The sequence below is a fragment of the Phycodurus eques genome, chromosome 2, assembly GCF_024500275.1.
Source record: "Phycodurus eques isolate BA_2022a chromosome 2, UOR_Pequ_1.1, whole genome shotgun sequence".
Lineage (NCBI taxonomy): Eukaryota > Metazoa > Chordata > Actinopteri > Syngnathiformes > Syngnathidae > Phycodurus > Phycodurus eques.
In genome coordinates this window covers 26,833,770-26,849,285 of record NC_084526.1, presented here as the reverse complement: position 1 = coordinate 26,849,285, position 15,516 = coordinate 26,833,770, and the positions used below count along the sequence as shown (strand labels likewise).

At 44.7% G+C, this 15,516-nt stretch overlaps 1 protein-coding gene across 4 annotated transcripts in view; it reads right to left on the bottom strand.

The window, feature by feature from the left end:
* Positions 1-476: 476 nt before the first annotated feature.
* Positions 477-15,516, bottom strand: part of galns (galactosamine (N-acetyl)-6-sulfatase) — a 31,609-nt gene continuing 16,569 nt past the window's right edge. For all 4 annotated transcript variants that reach the window (XM_061670143.1, XM_061670144.1, XM_061670145.1 and 1 more), the window contains 3 exons: positions 7,327-7,448; positions 2,643-2,760; positions 477-1,510 (listed from right to left, as the gene is read on the bottom strand). In XM_061670143.1, the coding sequence (XP_061526127.1) occupies positions 1,424-1,510; positions 2,643-2,760; positions 7,327-7,448 (327 nt within the window). In that variant the 3' untranslated portion in view covers positions 477-1,423. The remainder of the gene's footprint in view (positions 1,511-2,642; positions 2,761-7,326; positions 7,449-15,516) is intronic.

Below are 15,516 nucleotides of genomic sequence, written 5' to 3'. Positions count from 1 at the left end.
CCTGTGTGAAAAAGTAATTTCCCTAATAACTGGTTGGGCCACCCTCAGCAGCAATAACTATAATCAAGTGTTTTCTATAACTGGCAATGAGTGTTCTACACCTCTTTGGAGGTATCTTGTCCCACTCTTCCTTGAAGAATTCTTTTAATTCAGCAACTGTGGAGGTTTTTAGAACATAAACTTCCTTTTTAAGGTCATGCCATAGCATTTCAATCAGATTCAAGACCGGACTTTGACTAGGCCACTCCAAAACCTTCATATATATATTTTTTCCTTTCAGCCATTCACAAGTTGATGTGTTTTGGATCACTGTCCTACTGCAGAACACAAGTTTGAGGTCACAAACTGATGATCTAAACCACCATGTTTGACTGTTAGTATGATATTCATTTTCTGAAATGCTGTGTTACATTTTGGCCAGATGGATCGAGACGCACACCTTCCAAAAAGTTCAACTTTCATCTCGTCAGTCCATAGAATATTCTCCCAAATCTTTTCGATGTTTTTTTTTTTTTGGGGGGGTTAGATGAGCCTTTAGCGGCATGAGGGATGACTCGTCAGCAGTGGTTTTCGCCTTGGAACGCTGCCATGGATGCCATTTTTGCCCAGTCTCTTCCTTATTGTTTTGTCATGAACACTGACCTTCACTGAGGCAAGGGAGGCCTGCAGTTCTTTAGACGTTGTCCTGGGTTATTTTGTGAGCTCCTGGATGAGTCGTCACTGTGCTCTTGGGTTATTTTTTGCAGGGCCAGTGATTCCTGGGAAGGTTCTCCACTGTTCCATGTTTTCTCCATTTGAGTATAATGGCTCTCACCGTGGTTCCCTAAAGATTTAGAAATGGCTGTGTAACCCTTTCCACACTGACAGATGTTTACTTACTTTATCTCGCATCTGTTCTTGAATTTCTTTGGATCGTGACATTTTGTTGCAGTTTTAAAAAAATCTTTTTTCCGATTTCATTGCGTCAGACAGGTTGTATGTAAGTGATTTCCTCATTGAACAGGTCTGGAGTTGATCAGGATTGGATGTGGTCAGTGAAAATGAACTCAGCTTTCCCAAAAATGTGATAAGCCAAAGTTAATTCACGATTTAACAATTTGGGTAATTACTTCTTCACACAGGGCCGGTAAATTGGAATAGTTTTTTCCCCCCCGTCATAATTAAATCACCATTTAAAAATTGCATTTTATGTTGACTTGGGTTATTTTTGTCAGCTATTTAAATTTTTCTGATAATCGTAAAGTGGGGAAACTGCAAAAAAATAAAATAATAATAATTTGATAAGGTGGCAAATCTCATGGTAAATTTGACATTCACATTTTAGCAAATACAACATGGTAATTTAAAGATAGCAGATAACGGTTATAAAAGTTGTATTCTGATCTTCAGTAAGGCACATGCTCGACTTTGGCTTCCTGCTTCTTCAGTGTGGCCACTCGCACTTCCATGGAGATGACATGGGCACATTGAGACACTTTCCTAACTTCTCACAGCCGGCTGGGGCCCAGTTCTGAAACAAAACAGTCCCCACAGAGACATCCAAATCATAAGCTGTCATGTATACTGTTTATAGTATAACATTTGGGAACTCCACCCATTCTGGCTGAGGGGATGTCAGGTGAATTCACCTCAAAAGAGTGTCTGTACACCATCAGCGACCTCTTGTCATATTATTATTTAAAATAAAAAACTATTTAACTTGCTAAAAAAGGTAGCAATATTCATTGGTTGAATTCCATTTAGGTGAGCCAAGAATCTGGATTCACATATATATCATACTGAAACAATAAGATGAATGGAAATATTGGAACTGTTAATATTTGCACTTAAACCTTGTCTGCTTTGACAAGGGCAAAGGTTCTATATTCACGTTTCCCATTCCAAATTAAAAAATTCAGAACGCTGCTGATTACCTTAAACACTTGGCACTACTGGAAGGTCTTGGTTTCCACAAATGATAACAAGAAATTAATTGCTGGTTACCTTACGTTTTCACTGCACTTGCAGTTATTTAATGTGCCACAAGGGGGGCGTAGTATGTCACAAATGAATCGGCTGTTTAGGGTTTGAAGATTCGAGAGGAACAAAAAGGAGCTATTCGTCCCCAATTACTATAGTTAATTAAATGACAATGAAAGTTTGTTATAAAATAATGAAATGCATGCAAAAAATCCAGCGTGAACTGATTATTCTGCGGACAGCATTCATTCGAGTTAATATTGAGGGTCAGCTGGACCTTGGTACTTTGCATATTTCTCTTCTACTCCAACAGATTTATCATTTTTCATCCATCCATTTTCTGAGCCGCTTCTCCTCACTAGGGTCGCGGGCGTGCTGGAGCCTATCCCAGCAAGAGGCGGGGTACACCCTGAACTGGTTGCCAGCCAATTGCAGGGCACATACAAACAAACAACCATTCGCACTCACATTCAGAGATCGTCTTATTATTTGCTTCAGTTTTGTGAGTACTGTTCTGCAGAATACTCAGTTGGAAGACACACAAGGATAATTAAATATTTTTTTGAAAATGTGTCTTGAAATTCTGGGGAAAAGAGTGATCTGACTTGCAATTATTCTTTTTTTCTTCTTTAAAATGTCCTAGTATTGATTATAATACAGAATCATAGCACAGCACAACTTACCATCACTGCAACGTCACACATGTTGAGCTGGGGGATGCCTGCAACAAGCGTCTTCTTATGGTGCTCCACAGCTGGCGAGATGCGGCTGAGTACATCCTGGTACTCCTTTGTTGAAACACTGTCGACACACAGGACACAGCAATTAACAGTCACCTCCATGATATGTTAAATACATATTATTTCCATATAGTTCTTTACTGGCGGAATTTATTTGTCTGCCCTAGAGCACTAAACCCAAAGATGTCGAATAGCTTGATACATGCAAAAGAATAGAGCTGTTATTAGACCTTATATATTTGAAGGCCTATGTGCGTTTGCAGACAGGTAATTAACTACGTGTAGAGTTGTTTGCAACTTGCTGACAAGGAATTTAAAAGGTGGAAGCACACAGAACATAATCCCTCAGTTTGTTGTGGCTTTGTGAACGAGTGTGAAAACAGTGGCCCTCGTGTAGGGCGTGATGAAACATGGCTGTGATGGCCCAACTTAACTCATTATATCAGAGTGGGGCCCCACTGCAGCTTTAAAGAACAAAAACACATACGCCGGCACCCCGTTGGAAAGCCCACTCAGCGGGGTAACTGTGGAACTATCCCCCAGCTCTCAATTACTTCTGTTGGACATGAGTGAGCCCCACACCTCTGTGCATTATTATATTCAGTATGTAAAACACAGAGCCCCTGAAGGCTTTCAAAGGAACGCTGCTCTCAATAGGACCTGTAGGGTTAATGGACTGTGTCGTGTGCTGGGGGAGTGGTCTTCTGCATATCAGTATATCTGACTGCAAGGAGTGGTCTTCTGCATATCAGTATATCTGACTGCAATATCAGCAAGGCAAATTCCACTCCTGATACACTCGCCGCCAGCATCTGTGCCAGCCCTCTGTCCTCTGCTTGCTACAAGCCCTGCCTTCTGATTGGCCCCGAGGGACCGTGTGCATGCGTGTGAGGTGAAGTGTCAATTAGAGTAATAACCCCAGGCCCTGTCCGGCTCACACCTACCCTCCCAAGCCGGATCTCCCACAGGGCAGCAAGGCTTCCTCCGTCAGCCAGCACCTGCTCCCTTCCTCCATCCTCTCAGCTTTTGACTTTCCTCCACAATTAGACGAGTGGTAGCGCGCTGACTGCAATTAGTCTCTCTCTCACGCTCGCTTCACGTTTGTCATCAGCTAACGACTGTGACCCTCGCTGGGGAGGGAAAAAATGATTGATTACACCTCTCAGTTAAAAAGCAGACAAAATTCACTGCAGTTATCTGAAATCGCAGATTCTGCTGCTCCCGATTCCGATCAGCCAAAGGGGATATTCATTCCCCTGCTATCTGGGCTCATGATTCATTTTGTGATAAGCGATGGAGCAACTTAATATCACGTGAGGAAAAACGCAAGTCTTCACTTTCTCTGCAAGTGAAGCATGGTGCCTGCAAAGCGACTTGCGCAAAACACAAAAGTTTGCCATTGTTGCATCCACATGCGGGTAATCGTATTGAGCAAAGCTGCGCATCAAAATCTAATTATATCATTTGTTTGTGTCTCTTGTGCAAACAAATAATGAAAAGCCACCGTCAGCGCAGCTCATTAGCATGACTATAACCCTTAGCTTGCTGGTGCACAGTCAAAATGTGAAATAATAAGCAGGCTGTATGCAAATGGACTCTTTTGATTTATAATTTATGACACCCAAGGGGGGTGGGGGCATTGCTCAGGTGTGTCGCCATGCCGATTACTGATTCATAACACTTTCTGGAACACACACACATATGCGCACAATCAAGAACTCAGTGGCAGACGGTGGGGGAATTGAGGAGACAATCAAATGTATGTCCCCCCCCCTTCCCCTTCCCCTTCCCCTTCCCAGTGGAAATGGAGCACTTGGGTAAGGACTATTGATTGGGAACACAGGAGCTTGGTGGTAGGCAGCAGATGAGGCTCGGCGGAGAGGGCCTGCTTGCCGCATCGGAGCTGAGACCACACTCTGGATGTGTTAACCTTGAGGTCTAAGGTCATCAGTTACAGGGCAAAAAGGGAGGCGGGAAAAGGCTCTGAACATGTCCAGTGGGGCTCGGGACTGGTAAAGGTTGGTTGACTTGGGATCTGATGGCCAACAACAATGCATTTAAGCCTCTTGAGAACTGAAAAACAAAGTCCATTTCTGAACTGTGTGATTCAAGTTTACAGGATGCGTGTTTTGGAGTGTTTTCACCACAACAGTAGTGAAGGCATGTGTGCAGACAGGCGCTGCATCATCTTAAGTGGCTCTTTAGGTGTAGGCAGAGATTAATGGCAGCCTGGCAGTCGGTCCAGCTGTGGGTGCGAGGAGCACACACATGTACACACACACACACACACACACTTAAAAAGGATGGAGCAGAATGCTCCCAGTGGATGCAGAGGGACAGCCACTGAGAAGGGAAGTAGCAGAAACTCTAAGGAAACAGTTAGGGAGATGGAAAATGGATAGATAAGAGTAGACAAAAAAAAACTGAAGAGTGTGACCTTGCATTCTGGAAGTCTTGCCTGCTCTTTGCTAGAGTGAAACATCTATGCACTTAGTAAATGACTGCACATTGATTGGTTTTACTTTATTTATTTTTGTTGCCTTTCAAGCAGACAGCGGGACTATTAAGCTGCACCAATACTTAAATAAATATTTTATCATCCAATCTCATGTCAGAACAAGAGATGAGGACAGAAAAAAAGATGAGGCAAAGCCACGAACGGCATAGGCCAATCGAAAGCAAAGGAATTCATCTTTTTTTTTTTTTTTTGTCCTGTTAGGTCAAGCAGAATGGAAAATCTATATCCGTTTCATGCCGGAACAGTTTTACTGTGTCACAGTGGAGTTTTTAAGCTTCCGCTGTGGTATTATAATTGAGGTTTATTGAGAATCAGTCTTGATCAGTCAAACAGAACAAAGTTTCTAGAAGGGAGAGAGAAACAAAGAGAAAAGACAAAGCACTAATTGTAAACTGGATGAGAGAAGTAAATCATTACATTATCTGTGTGTCATGTGTTGCATGGGGCTGTAGTGCTAAACCCTGTGAGGGAAGGACAGGACAAGATAGAACAGGACAAGAAGCATGCAGGACAAGGATCGTGAAACCGGCTGTACAACTGAAGTGTGGTGGCATTCATTATGTAAATTATAAAAGTCTACAGGACGAGAGTATAAGGGAGGGGATACACAAGCGATTTGCATATTCATGAGGTATTTGTTGCAGTAAGGGGTGTGTGTCTGCGGATACATGCAAGCGAATTGATACCGTTTTACATGCACAAAGACTGACAGAAGTGTCCCGTAATTCCCGCATCGCGGTGGCTGAGGACCCCACCCAATCAATTGAGGGCCGGGATCAGGCCCAGGGGTCCACCTGAGAGCAGCCCGGTGGACAGGACACGTCCCACACCGAGGGACCTGGGGCGGTCCGCCGGCCCCACGGAGGCGCCCCGACAACTGGCCACCTGGTGGGGGACGCAGGGACTCAATGCCAGCCCCCCAGCCAACCCACCCACCACCCCACATGCCCCACCCCCCTCCACCCCCAGGAGAGCAAGATGCCCCCCCCCCAACCGGCAGGGCCCGCAATGCAGCCAGTCCCTGCCAATACGCAGCCCCAAAGTTGACCTGGTGGTGGCATATTGATATGAACGTACTGCTTTTTATAACCTCTAGGTGCCGGCATACATTTATAAAATGGGAACGTTTTTTTTTTTTCTTCATTTGCACCTAATCCTATGTATAATGCGCACCAGTGATTTTTGACATTTTGGGGGGGATGCGCATTATACACAAGAAATTATGGTAGTTCACAATTAGGCGGTGCAGAGGATACAACTATTGTTGTGTAAATCATTTTAGTCGTATGGTTGCTGTAATTTGTTCTGCCGATCGTAGAAGACCTCCTTCACTATTATTTATCATTACACAACTATTAGTGATATTTGTACAGCCATTGTTGTGAGAAAATGTTTTCTAGTCCCTCATCCAATCCTTCTATTCTTTGTCACTCTCTCACCCTTTATATCCCTCTTCAATCTCTCTATTTCAGTCCAACTTAAGGTTGGAGAAGACAGCTGCCCAACAAGGTCTTGGTTCAGTTTGAGGTTTTCTTCCTGTTAAGTGTTTTTCCTTGACCTGGTCAGCAAAGTACTTGCTCACATGGGATTCAATTTGTTTTATTTAATATATGTTGTGTTTGAGTGTTGCTGCATATAGACTTTTGGTGAGAATTGGTGGAATATAAATAAAGTGCAATCCACCTGAATTGAACCATTGATGAATGAATGTTGTTAGTGGTCTTAGTCTTAGTTCATCCTCTGACCTGGGGCCAACATACACCAAACCTTATTAAACAACACTCGCTCTGAATTTAGAGCTGAACAATTTATCTTGCAATTTTAAACTGCAGTGCTGTGACGCAGTAATCTTTAAGAAGGCTGTTTGTAATCACAAAGACAAGGGTGCAATCAGGCGCACTCTGGCTGAGCAGATCAATCGTCCGCCTCTTATTTCTGTCCCTGAATCCACATTGATCCCATCACCATTATGCGCTAGTAGCAGGCAACAGCCTCACACAATATTCACCCAGCACTCTTTTTCTCATTTTTCAGTTTTTTGTTTATCTTATCTATCCCATGTCCTCGCAGCGCACAACAAAATCCAACTGAACTTTTCAAGCAACTGACCTGATGGGGAACTTCTCCCCGGGATCCCGACCCAGGTGGAAAATGAGAGGTTGCAGTGTGTGCTCCTTTTGCTCATGTGTGGTCACACCTGGGATCTCCTGACCTGGACAAAAGTTTACACCCTGAAAGAAAACAGTATCAGATTTTAGACAGTATTAACAAATTAAAAAAAAAAAAGGAATAAATTACATTTGAATCCCATCCAACACATGATTGGTGGAGGGAGCTAAGTTGGGATCAGTAACTAGCTCGGTGCTCCTTATCACTTTGTAACAATATTAGAGCCTTATCCAAAATTATTTATTTTAAGAACAAGTTAGTGACTTTCAAGGATGCCCAACAGATGATGGACAAAACAAGGTACCGGTACGACAAATACAATCGACTAGACACCCACGATGTCCAGCACACTAAAGTTTATGTGACCTTCTATAAATATAATTCGACACATGGATGTATTAACAGCACAATTCTAAGAATTCATTCACAAAAACTGCATATTCATATTCTACATTGATGGATATAAAAAAAAGTCAAGCAACCCCTGTTCAAATTCCATATCTTTGTGATATATTTAAAAAAAAATTAGACCAAGATAGATAATTTCAAAATTTTGGAAAACTGTCTCTCTGCAGACCATGGTTTGTGATCTAAAAGGTGACATACTAGAAGAGCTGAACTTTATTTGGGGTTAATCAAAAGAACCTTAAATATGATTGGTTATGATGAAAACAGGCATATCCTCTGGATGTGCACACTTAACCACATTGTCTCAGTAGTTTTTTGTTTTTTTTTAACTTCCCCGATCTAAAATATCTCTTCTTTCTATTGAGTTGTACATATTATTGGTCACATTAATGATGGGGAAAATACGGTTTTAAATTATTTATCTTAGTCATTTCTTTGTAGCACAAACATGTTGGCATTTAAACAGGGGTATGTACACGCTTTATATCGACTGTATATCCTGCTTTTTAAACAAAATTAGTCTGAAGTACACAGCTCTCTCAAAACATGCTTCACGCATTTTGTAATAATGTCACCAAAAGACATTCCAGTCTAATGTCATTATCGTAGAAAGTAAGGAGGGGTATGATAATCAATTTATTAAGAATTCTGTTGATAGTTGATTAGTGCACTACTTGGCTCCAACCAGCACTGGTGCTGTTGATAGAGTCTCAACTACAGTGTGGGGTCTGAAGAACAACATGACAATTAGTTTTGGGAAGTTGAGCTTCTGTACATTCACGCTATGAACACTCTTGTGGCGAGGGATCATGATTTTGCTCATAACAACTCTGGTGTTGGAACAAAACAGGAGTGCAGAACATTCAGACTGAGATTCTCCCATCCTATTAAAAACAGTATTTAAAAAATAAAAAAATAAATCAACGAAAAGCTTATTGATTTTTTTCATAGTATAACAAGGATTTTTTTTTTTTTTTTTCCAAATTTCCATTCCTACAAAGTAGTAGTAGACAACGCATAGTTATGTCATTCTTGAGATCCCCACAATACAAAAATGTCATTGTTCTTGTTCTGGAAGACACACACTTAACACATTTCCAAAGCAATGGGTTTTGCAAGGCAAATGTTTCTGTATCACCATTGTGTTGATTAAGACATTGTTATATTTGCTTTATCAAATGTGAGCCACCAACTTTAATGGATGATGCTGTCACGTGTTGATTCAGATAGGACCCAAGAGCAGGCGGAGGCAGGGAGGTTGTGATGAAACGTTTATTGAAAAAGGGGAGTAGAGATGGTCCTTGAGATATGCTGGCGGGTTGTTGAGGTAGGGAATGTGTGGCAGGCGGTGGCGAGAACAGGCAGGCTGGCTTGGCGGCGTGGTGGAAAAAGTCAACTCGGCGAGGGACACGGAAGGGACCACTGACGACAAAGAGAAACACGGAGGTCAGAAAAATAGCAAGGAATGACGGGGCTTACTATATGCTTGAGAGCTGTTGTACCGCAGGAGAGCGTTAATACTCTGGAAAGAGTTTCCGGGGATCCGGCAGGCTTTTAGCAGGTGATGATGAGGGCTGATTGAACACAGGTGCGTGGCCGAGGTGAAGCTGATTAGAGAGAGAGAGAGCGAGAGAGAGGGTTGGGGGGGAGGGGAGCTACCCAAGGTCCAACAACAGACTCCAAGGCACAGCTCATGACAGTAACCCCCTCTCAACGGACGCCCCCTGGTGTCCTACCAGGTTTACCCGGGTTAGCAGCATAAAAGTCTCTAATGACGGAGTCGTCCAATAGAAGCTTACGGGAAATCCATGAGCGTTCCTCCGGACCATACCCCTCCCAGTCCACCAGAAAATGGTAACCCCTCCCCCTGGGCCTCACATCGAGGATGTGCGAAACCGTGAAGGCCGGGTGGTTGTCGTTAACAAGGGGGTCGGAGGGGGCACGGCCGGAGGGCTAAGAGCACAGGTGGAGACAGGCTTGAGTAATGACACATGGAATGGAGGACAAATTTTTAGAGACTGCGGGAGTTTCAGTTGGACAGATGTGGGATTGATAATTTTGGTAATAGGGAAAGGACCAATGACACAGAGTGAGTTTCCAGGATTCCGTCTGGAGTGGGAGTTCATGGGAAGAAAGCCAAACAGACTGACTCACCTTGTACTCAGGCATCGGAGAGCGATGAAGGTCTGTGAGCATTTTTTTTTCTCTCTGCGGACCAGGTCAAGACCACCCGGATGTCTTTCCGCACGGCCTGGACCCTTTTGAGGTGATCCTTAACCGCGGGAACCGCCACCGCCTGCTCCTGTTCCCTAAATAAAGGAGGTTGGAAACCGTAGCAAGCCATGAACGGGGACATTCCAGCAGCGGAGCTGGTGAGGGAGTTGTGGGCGTATTCAATCCACGGGAGGAATGAGCTCCAGGAGGAGGGGTTGCGTGTGGCAACACAGCAGAGGGTTGATTCCAGGGACTGATTTGCCCGCTCCGTCTGGCCGTTGGTCTGTAGATGATATCCCGAAGACAAGCTGGCTGCAGCGCCCACCTGCTTTACAGAATTCCTTCGAGACAAGGGAGGAAAACTGAGGTCCTCGGTCAGAGACGATAACGATGGGGATTCCGTGGAGTTTAAAGACATGTTGGACAAGGAGGTTAGCAGTTTCAAAGGCAGATGGTAGTTTGGCGAGGGGTACGTAATGGACATACTTGGAAAAGCGATCGACAATAGTCAGAATGATTGAGTTACCTTCAGAGGGGGGTTAGGCCGGTAACGAAGTCCAGAGCGATGTGGGACCAAGGGCGGCTTGGGATAGGCAAGGGACGCAGCAGACCAGCTGGGGGCAGGTATGAAGACTTCCCTCGGGCACAGACGGAGCAGGCTTGGACGAACTTCCTGGTGTCTTTAACAAGGCTAGGCCACCAGAAGTGCTGGTGGATGAACTGAATGGTGCGGGTGATGCCAGGATGACAGGTGAGCTTGGAGTTGTGGGCCCACTGAAGGACGTCAGAGCGTGCGGAATCGGGTACAAACAGACGGTTCGGATCTGGGTGAGTCTTTTGAGCCTCTCTAACCACCTGTTCGATCTTCCAAGTGGCCACTCCAACAAAGCCCAAGGAAAGGAGGATGGATTCCGGTTCTGCAGGGCTGGAGGGGGGTGAGTAAATCCGAGACAGGGTTTCAGGTTTGCTGTTGCGGGATCCAGGACGGAAGGAGAGACTGAAATTAAATCTGCTCAAGAAGAGGGCCCAGCGAGCTTGCCGGGGGGTTAAGGCGTTTGGCGGAACGGAGGTAAGCAAGATTTTTGTGATCAGTCTAGATAATAAACGGCAATTCAGTCCCCTCCAGCCAGTGCCTCCACTCTAAGAACACCTATATGATGGCCAACAGCTCTCGCTGGTCAACGTCATAGTTGCGTTTGGTGGGAGAAAGGACGACGGGAAAAGAAAGCACAGGGATGAAGTTTTTGGGAAGAAGAGTCCCGCTCAGAGAGAACAGCCCCTGCCCCAGTGTTCGAGGCGTCAACCTCCACCAAGAACTGGAGGGAGAGGTCGGGATGTCGGAGGATGGGAGAAGTGGTGAAAAGGGTTTTGAGTTGGTCGAAAGCTTGTGATGCTGCCGGGGTCCATTGAAACGGAGAGCTGGTGGATGTGAGGCTAGTAAGAGGGATTGCGACTTTACTGTAATTGCGGATGAAGCGACGGTAGAAGATGCCGAATCCAAGGAAACGTAGTTCTTTGCGGTTGGTGGGAGTGGAACCAGTTAACCTCTCCTTGGATCTTGGCAGGGTTGGGTTGTAGTTGTCCTTTGGAGATGATGTAGCCTAGGAAGTGTACGGAGGAGCGGTGGAATTCGCATTTCTCGGGTTTGACATCCAGGCGGCTTTCAAGGAGGCGCTGGAGGACTTGGCGTACATGACTGCGATGTTCTTCAGGGGAGCGGGAGAAAATGAGAATGTCATCCAAGTAAACGAAAACAAACCGGTTCAACATATCGCGGAGGACGTCATTGATGAAGGTTTGGAAGATAGCGGAGGCGTTGGTTAATCCGAACGGCATGACTTGGTATTCGAAGTGTCCGAGAGGGGTATTGAAAGCAGTTTTCCATTCATCCCCCTCGCGGGTACGGGTGAGGTGGTCGGCATTGCGTAGGTCAAATTTGGTGAATATATGGGCGTCACAATAGGGTTCAAATGAGGGGTAGTGGTGATTTATTTTTCACTGTGATGTCATTGAGTCCACGGTAGTCAATACAGGGGCGGAGAGTGGTGTCTTTCTTCTCAACAAAAAATAAGCCGGCCCCTACTGGAGACGAGGAAGGACGAATGACTCCAGAAGCCAGAGAGTGCCGCCCCGAGAGCCCGTTCAGGAAAATCCCCCTAATCAGAATCAGAGTCATCTTTATTTGCCAAGTATGTCCAAAGAAACATACAAGGAATTTGTCTCGGGTAGTTGGAGCCACTCTAGTAAAACAGACATGGTGGGCATCAATTGACAGAGACCACTTTTGAGACAGAAAGACATTGACAAAAAAAAAAAAAACAGTCACTGAGCAGTAAAGGGTTGCTAGTTATCTGGTAATGCCGGTAAATTATGTTGTTTTTGTTTTGACAATTGTGCAAAGGATGCAGAGTCCTCTAGCACTTAGAGCAGTTCGAATGACTAATATTGCAATACTCCGGTGCAACGACCGTTGTGCAAAGGGCGCCGAGACTTCAAAGAGTGTATGCAGTTTAAAGTGATGAGTGGTGCGATAATCTGGGACAATGTTGATTGTGCAAATGTTGCAGATACTCCTCAATCAGTGTGCAAATGGAGCAGATGCTACTCTGGCATGAGTGGCCAGTATTGGTCAACAACAGATATGCAAATAGTGCAGCGTGGCGAGACTACCACAGTGAGTGCACGACTAATATATAATTGGCCCCACAGAAGTGTGACAACGAACTCAAGTAAAAAAATTGCCAGCATGTTGTAATGGAATTGTAGGTTAGGTGTAGAGTATGTGGCAACTGAACTAGTGCCCTGAGTGAGTGTAAGGAGGCAGAGGGTGGCTTCTCTGCCCTGAACAGGGTGATCAAAACTTTCCTTAATTCAGCGGAAAAAGAATGAAATGATGCAAGTACCGGGGAAGAGTTGTGCCATAGAGTGGTGGCCCATTTCGCTGCTTTACCGCCGAGAAGATTGGTGACGAAAGCAACTTTGGATTGTTCGGTGGGATAGCTTAGTGGTTGTAGTTTGAAAAACAGAGAGCATCCATCCATCCATCCATTTTCTGTACCGCTTTATCCTCACAAGGGTCGCGGAGCTGGAGCGTGTTCTCCGCCTCTCGCCCGAACATAGCTGGGATAGGTGCCAGCATGCGAGAGAGCAATTTGTGATAAATTGGCCACATGCACCTAAGTCCCCAGAGTAGGGCTTGGGCGGAGGAACATGAGGCTCTTTGTACGGGAGGTGGGGTGGCTCGGACGCTGCGGGCTCGGAAGGAGTACTTACAGATGAGTGGTCAGGTTGCGTTTCCGATGACAGGAGAGAGACTTGTTGCGTGAGGGAGTGTAAGGATTCCACGATTTGTGGGGCCAGAGTATTCGGCCACGTGTTGATTCAGATGGGACCCAAGAGCAGGTGGAGGTAGAGAGGTTGTGATGAAAGGTTTTTTGAAAAGGGGGAATAGAGATGGTCCTTAAGATATGCTGGCGGGTTGTTGAGGCAGGGAGAGGGAGGCGGTGGCGATAACAGGCGGCTGGCTTGGTGACGTGGTGGAAGAAGTCAACTCAGTGAGGGACACGGAGGAAGCACTGAGGACAAGGAAAAACACGGAGGTCAGAAAAATAGCAAGGAATGACGGGGCTTAACTCGATGCTTGAGAGTCGTTCTACCGCAGGAGAGCGTTAATACTCTGGCAAGTGTTTCCGGGATCCGGCAGGCTTTTATGCAGGTGGTGATGAGGGCTGATTGTTGACAGGTGCGCGCCCGAGGTGGAGCTGATTAGAGAGAGAGAGAGGGAGGCAGGGAGGGAGACAGAGAGGGCTAGGGGAGCGCAAAGCGCCACCCAAGCTCCAACAACAGACTACAAGGCACAGCTCATGACAGATGCCATGGAACGGTTAATTCTGCATGTCGCAAATAATGCTTTTTAATATATTTTTTAAATGTGTGAGTTATTTAATCAACAATAAAGACCATGCTGAAAATGCTCATACTGTTACTGTTAGTTTTCAAATAGGTCCAAAATTGCTTTTTTTGGTGATTCATTCATCACTCTGGCTGCACTTTGGTGGGCATCATGATTAAGTCCCATACAAACACACTCTTTCAGAACCCCCTGGAGATCCGCCTCTTTTTTCCAAAAACACACATTCACTTTTGGGTGAGCAGAAGTAAAATTGAAAAAGCTTTCATCTGTAAGGCGCTGTTGCTGCCCCCCTCTGATATGGCCCAACAGAACACCTCAAAATACATATTGAAGAGAGAGAGAGGGAGAACGATAGATATCCGCTGTCCCGCAGAGACTCGTCTGATCCTGACCGCTCCCGCCTTTGAAAGCTGACAACTCAGAAATGCAGAAAATAAAGAAAGAGAGCTCATCCCAGAGGACACAGAAGAGGCCTGGTGTGTGTATCTCTGCTTCTTGTACTCGACACATGACAGTAAGGACTCATGTCTCCTAGGACATAAATGATATGAAGACCAAAAGATGATGATTTCAAAAGCGCTCAGCTGCAGGGGCATCAGAGAAACAACATGCATCCAAATACAAAAAAAAATTAATAATGAAGTGAATGTTTGGTATAAGGCATGTGACTATCTGGTCTCTGTAAATGGGTTGTGTTACAGGGTCAAACTGCCACATGAAACCTTTATGCAATATTTCAGTCATATTTTAAAATTAGTAACTTTCATAAAAGTATAGGAAGTCAACTGATGTATAATAACATTTAATAAAAGTATAATATAATTACATTCAACCACAAAAAAGGTGGCCGAAGGCAGCCGGCTACATGTACACATTAAAAAGTGTAATCACTAATAACTTTGATGACACGGGCACCGTGGGCTACAGCGCAGGATAGTGCAGGGACGATGTAGGCATGGCGCATGAATTACTATGTTTGGTCCTAGTTGCAAAATGACCGAACAGGACGTAGTCTGCTGCCTTTGTCCACTGGTTTGGATGTAAAGTAGGCCATAGCTAAGCAACATGTACGCACACGGACAAAATTGTTGGTACACCTCAATTAATTAAACAAACAAACACACACACACACACACACACACAGTGGTCACTGAAACAACTTAAAAATTACAAAAGTATTACATAAAACTTTACAGAAAATTAACCAATGAAAATCAGACATTGATTTATTATTGTGGTTAAACATCCATCCATCCATCCATTATCTACACCGCTTATCCTCAAGAGGGTTGCGGGTATGCTGGAGCCTAATCCCAGCTAACTGCGGGCAGGAGGCGAGGTGCACCCTGAACTGGTTGCCAGCCAATCGCAGTGTGGTTAAACAGAATCATTTAAAAAAAACAAAAAAAAGAAAAAAAAAAACTAATGAAACAAGGCTGGACAGGTACGATGGTATCCCTAGAACTTTAACAATACTCACACTCTGTTTGCTGTGGTTGACAAGCTCATAAACCCCCCCCCGAATCAGAAAGCTCCAGAACTCCTTAACTGCAGATAAATGCAATGAATTTGCTTCTTATTTTAGTGAAATCCAA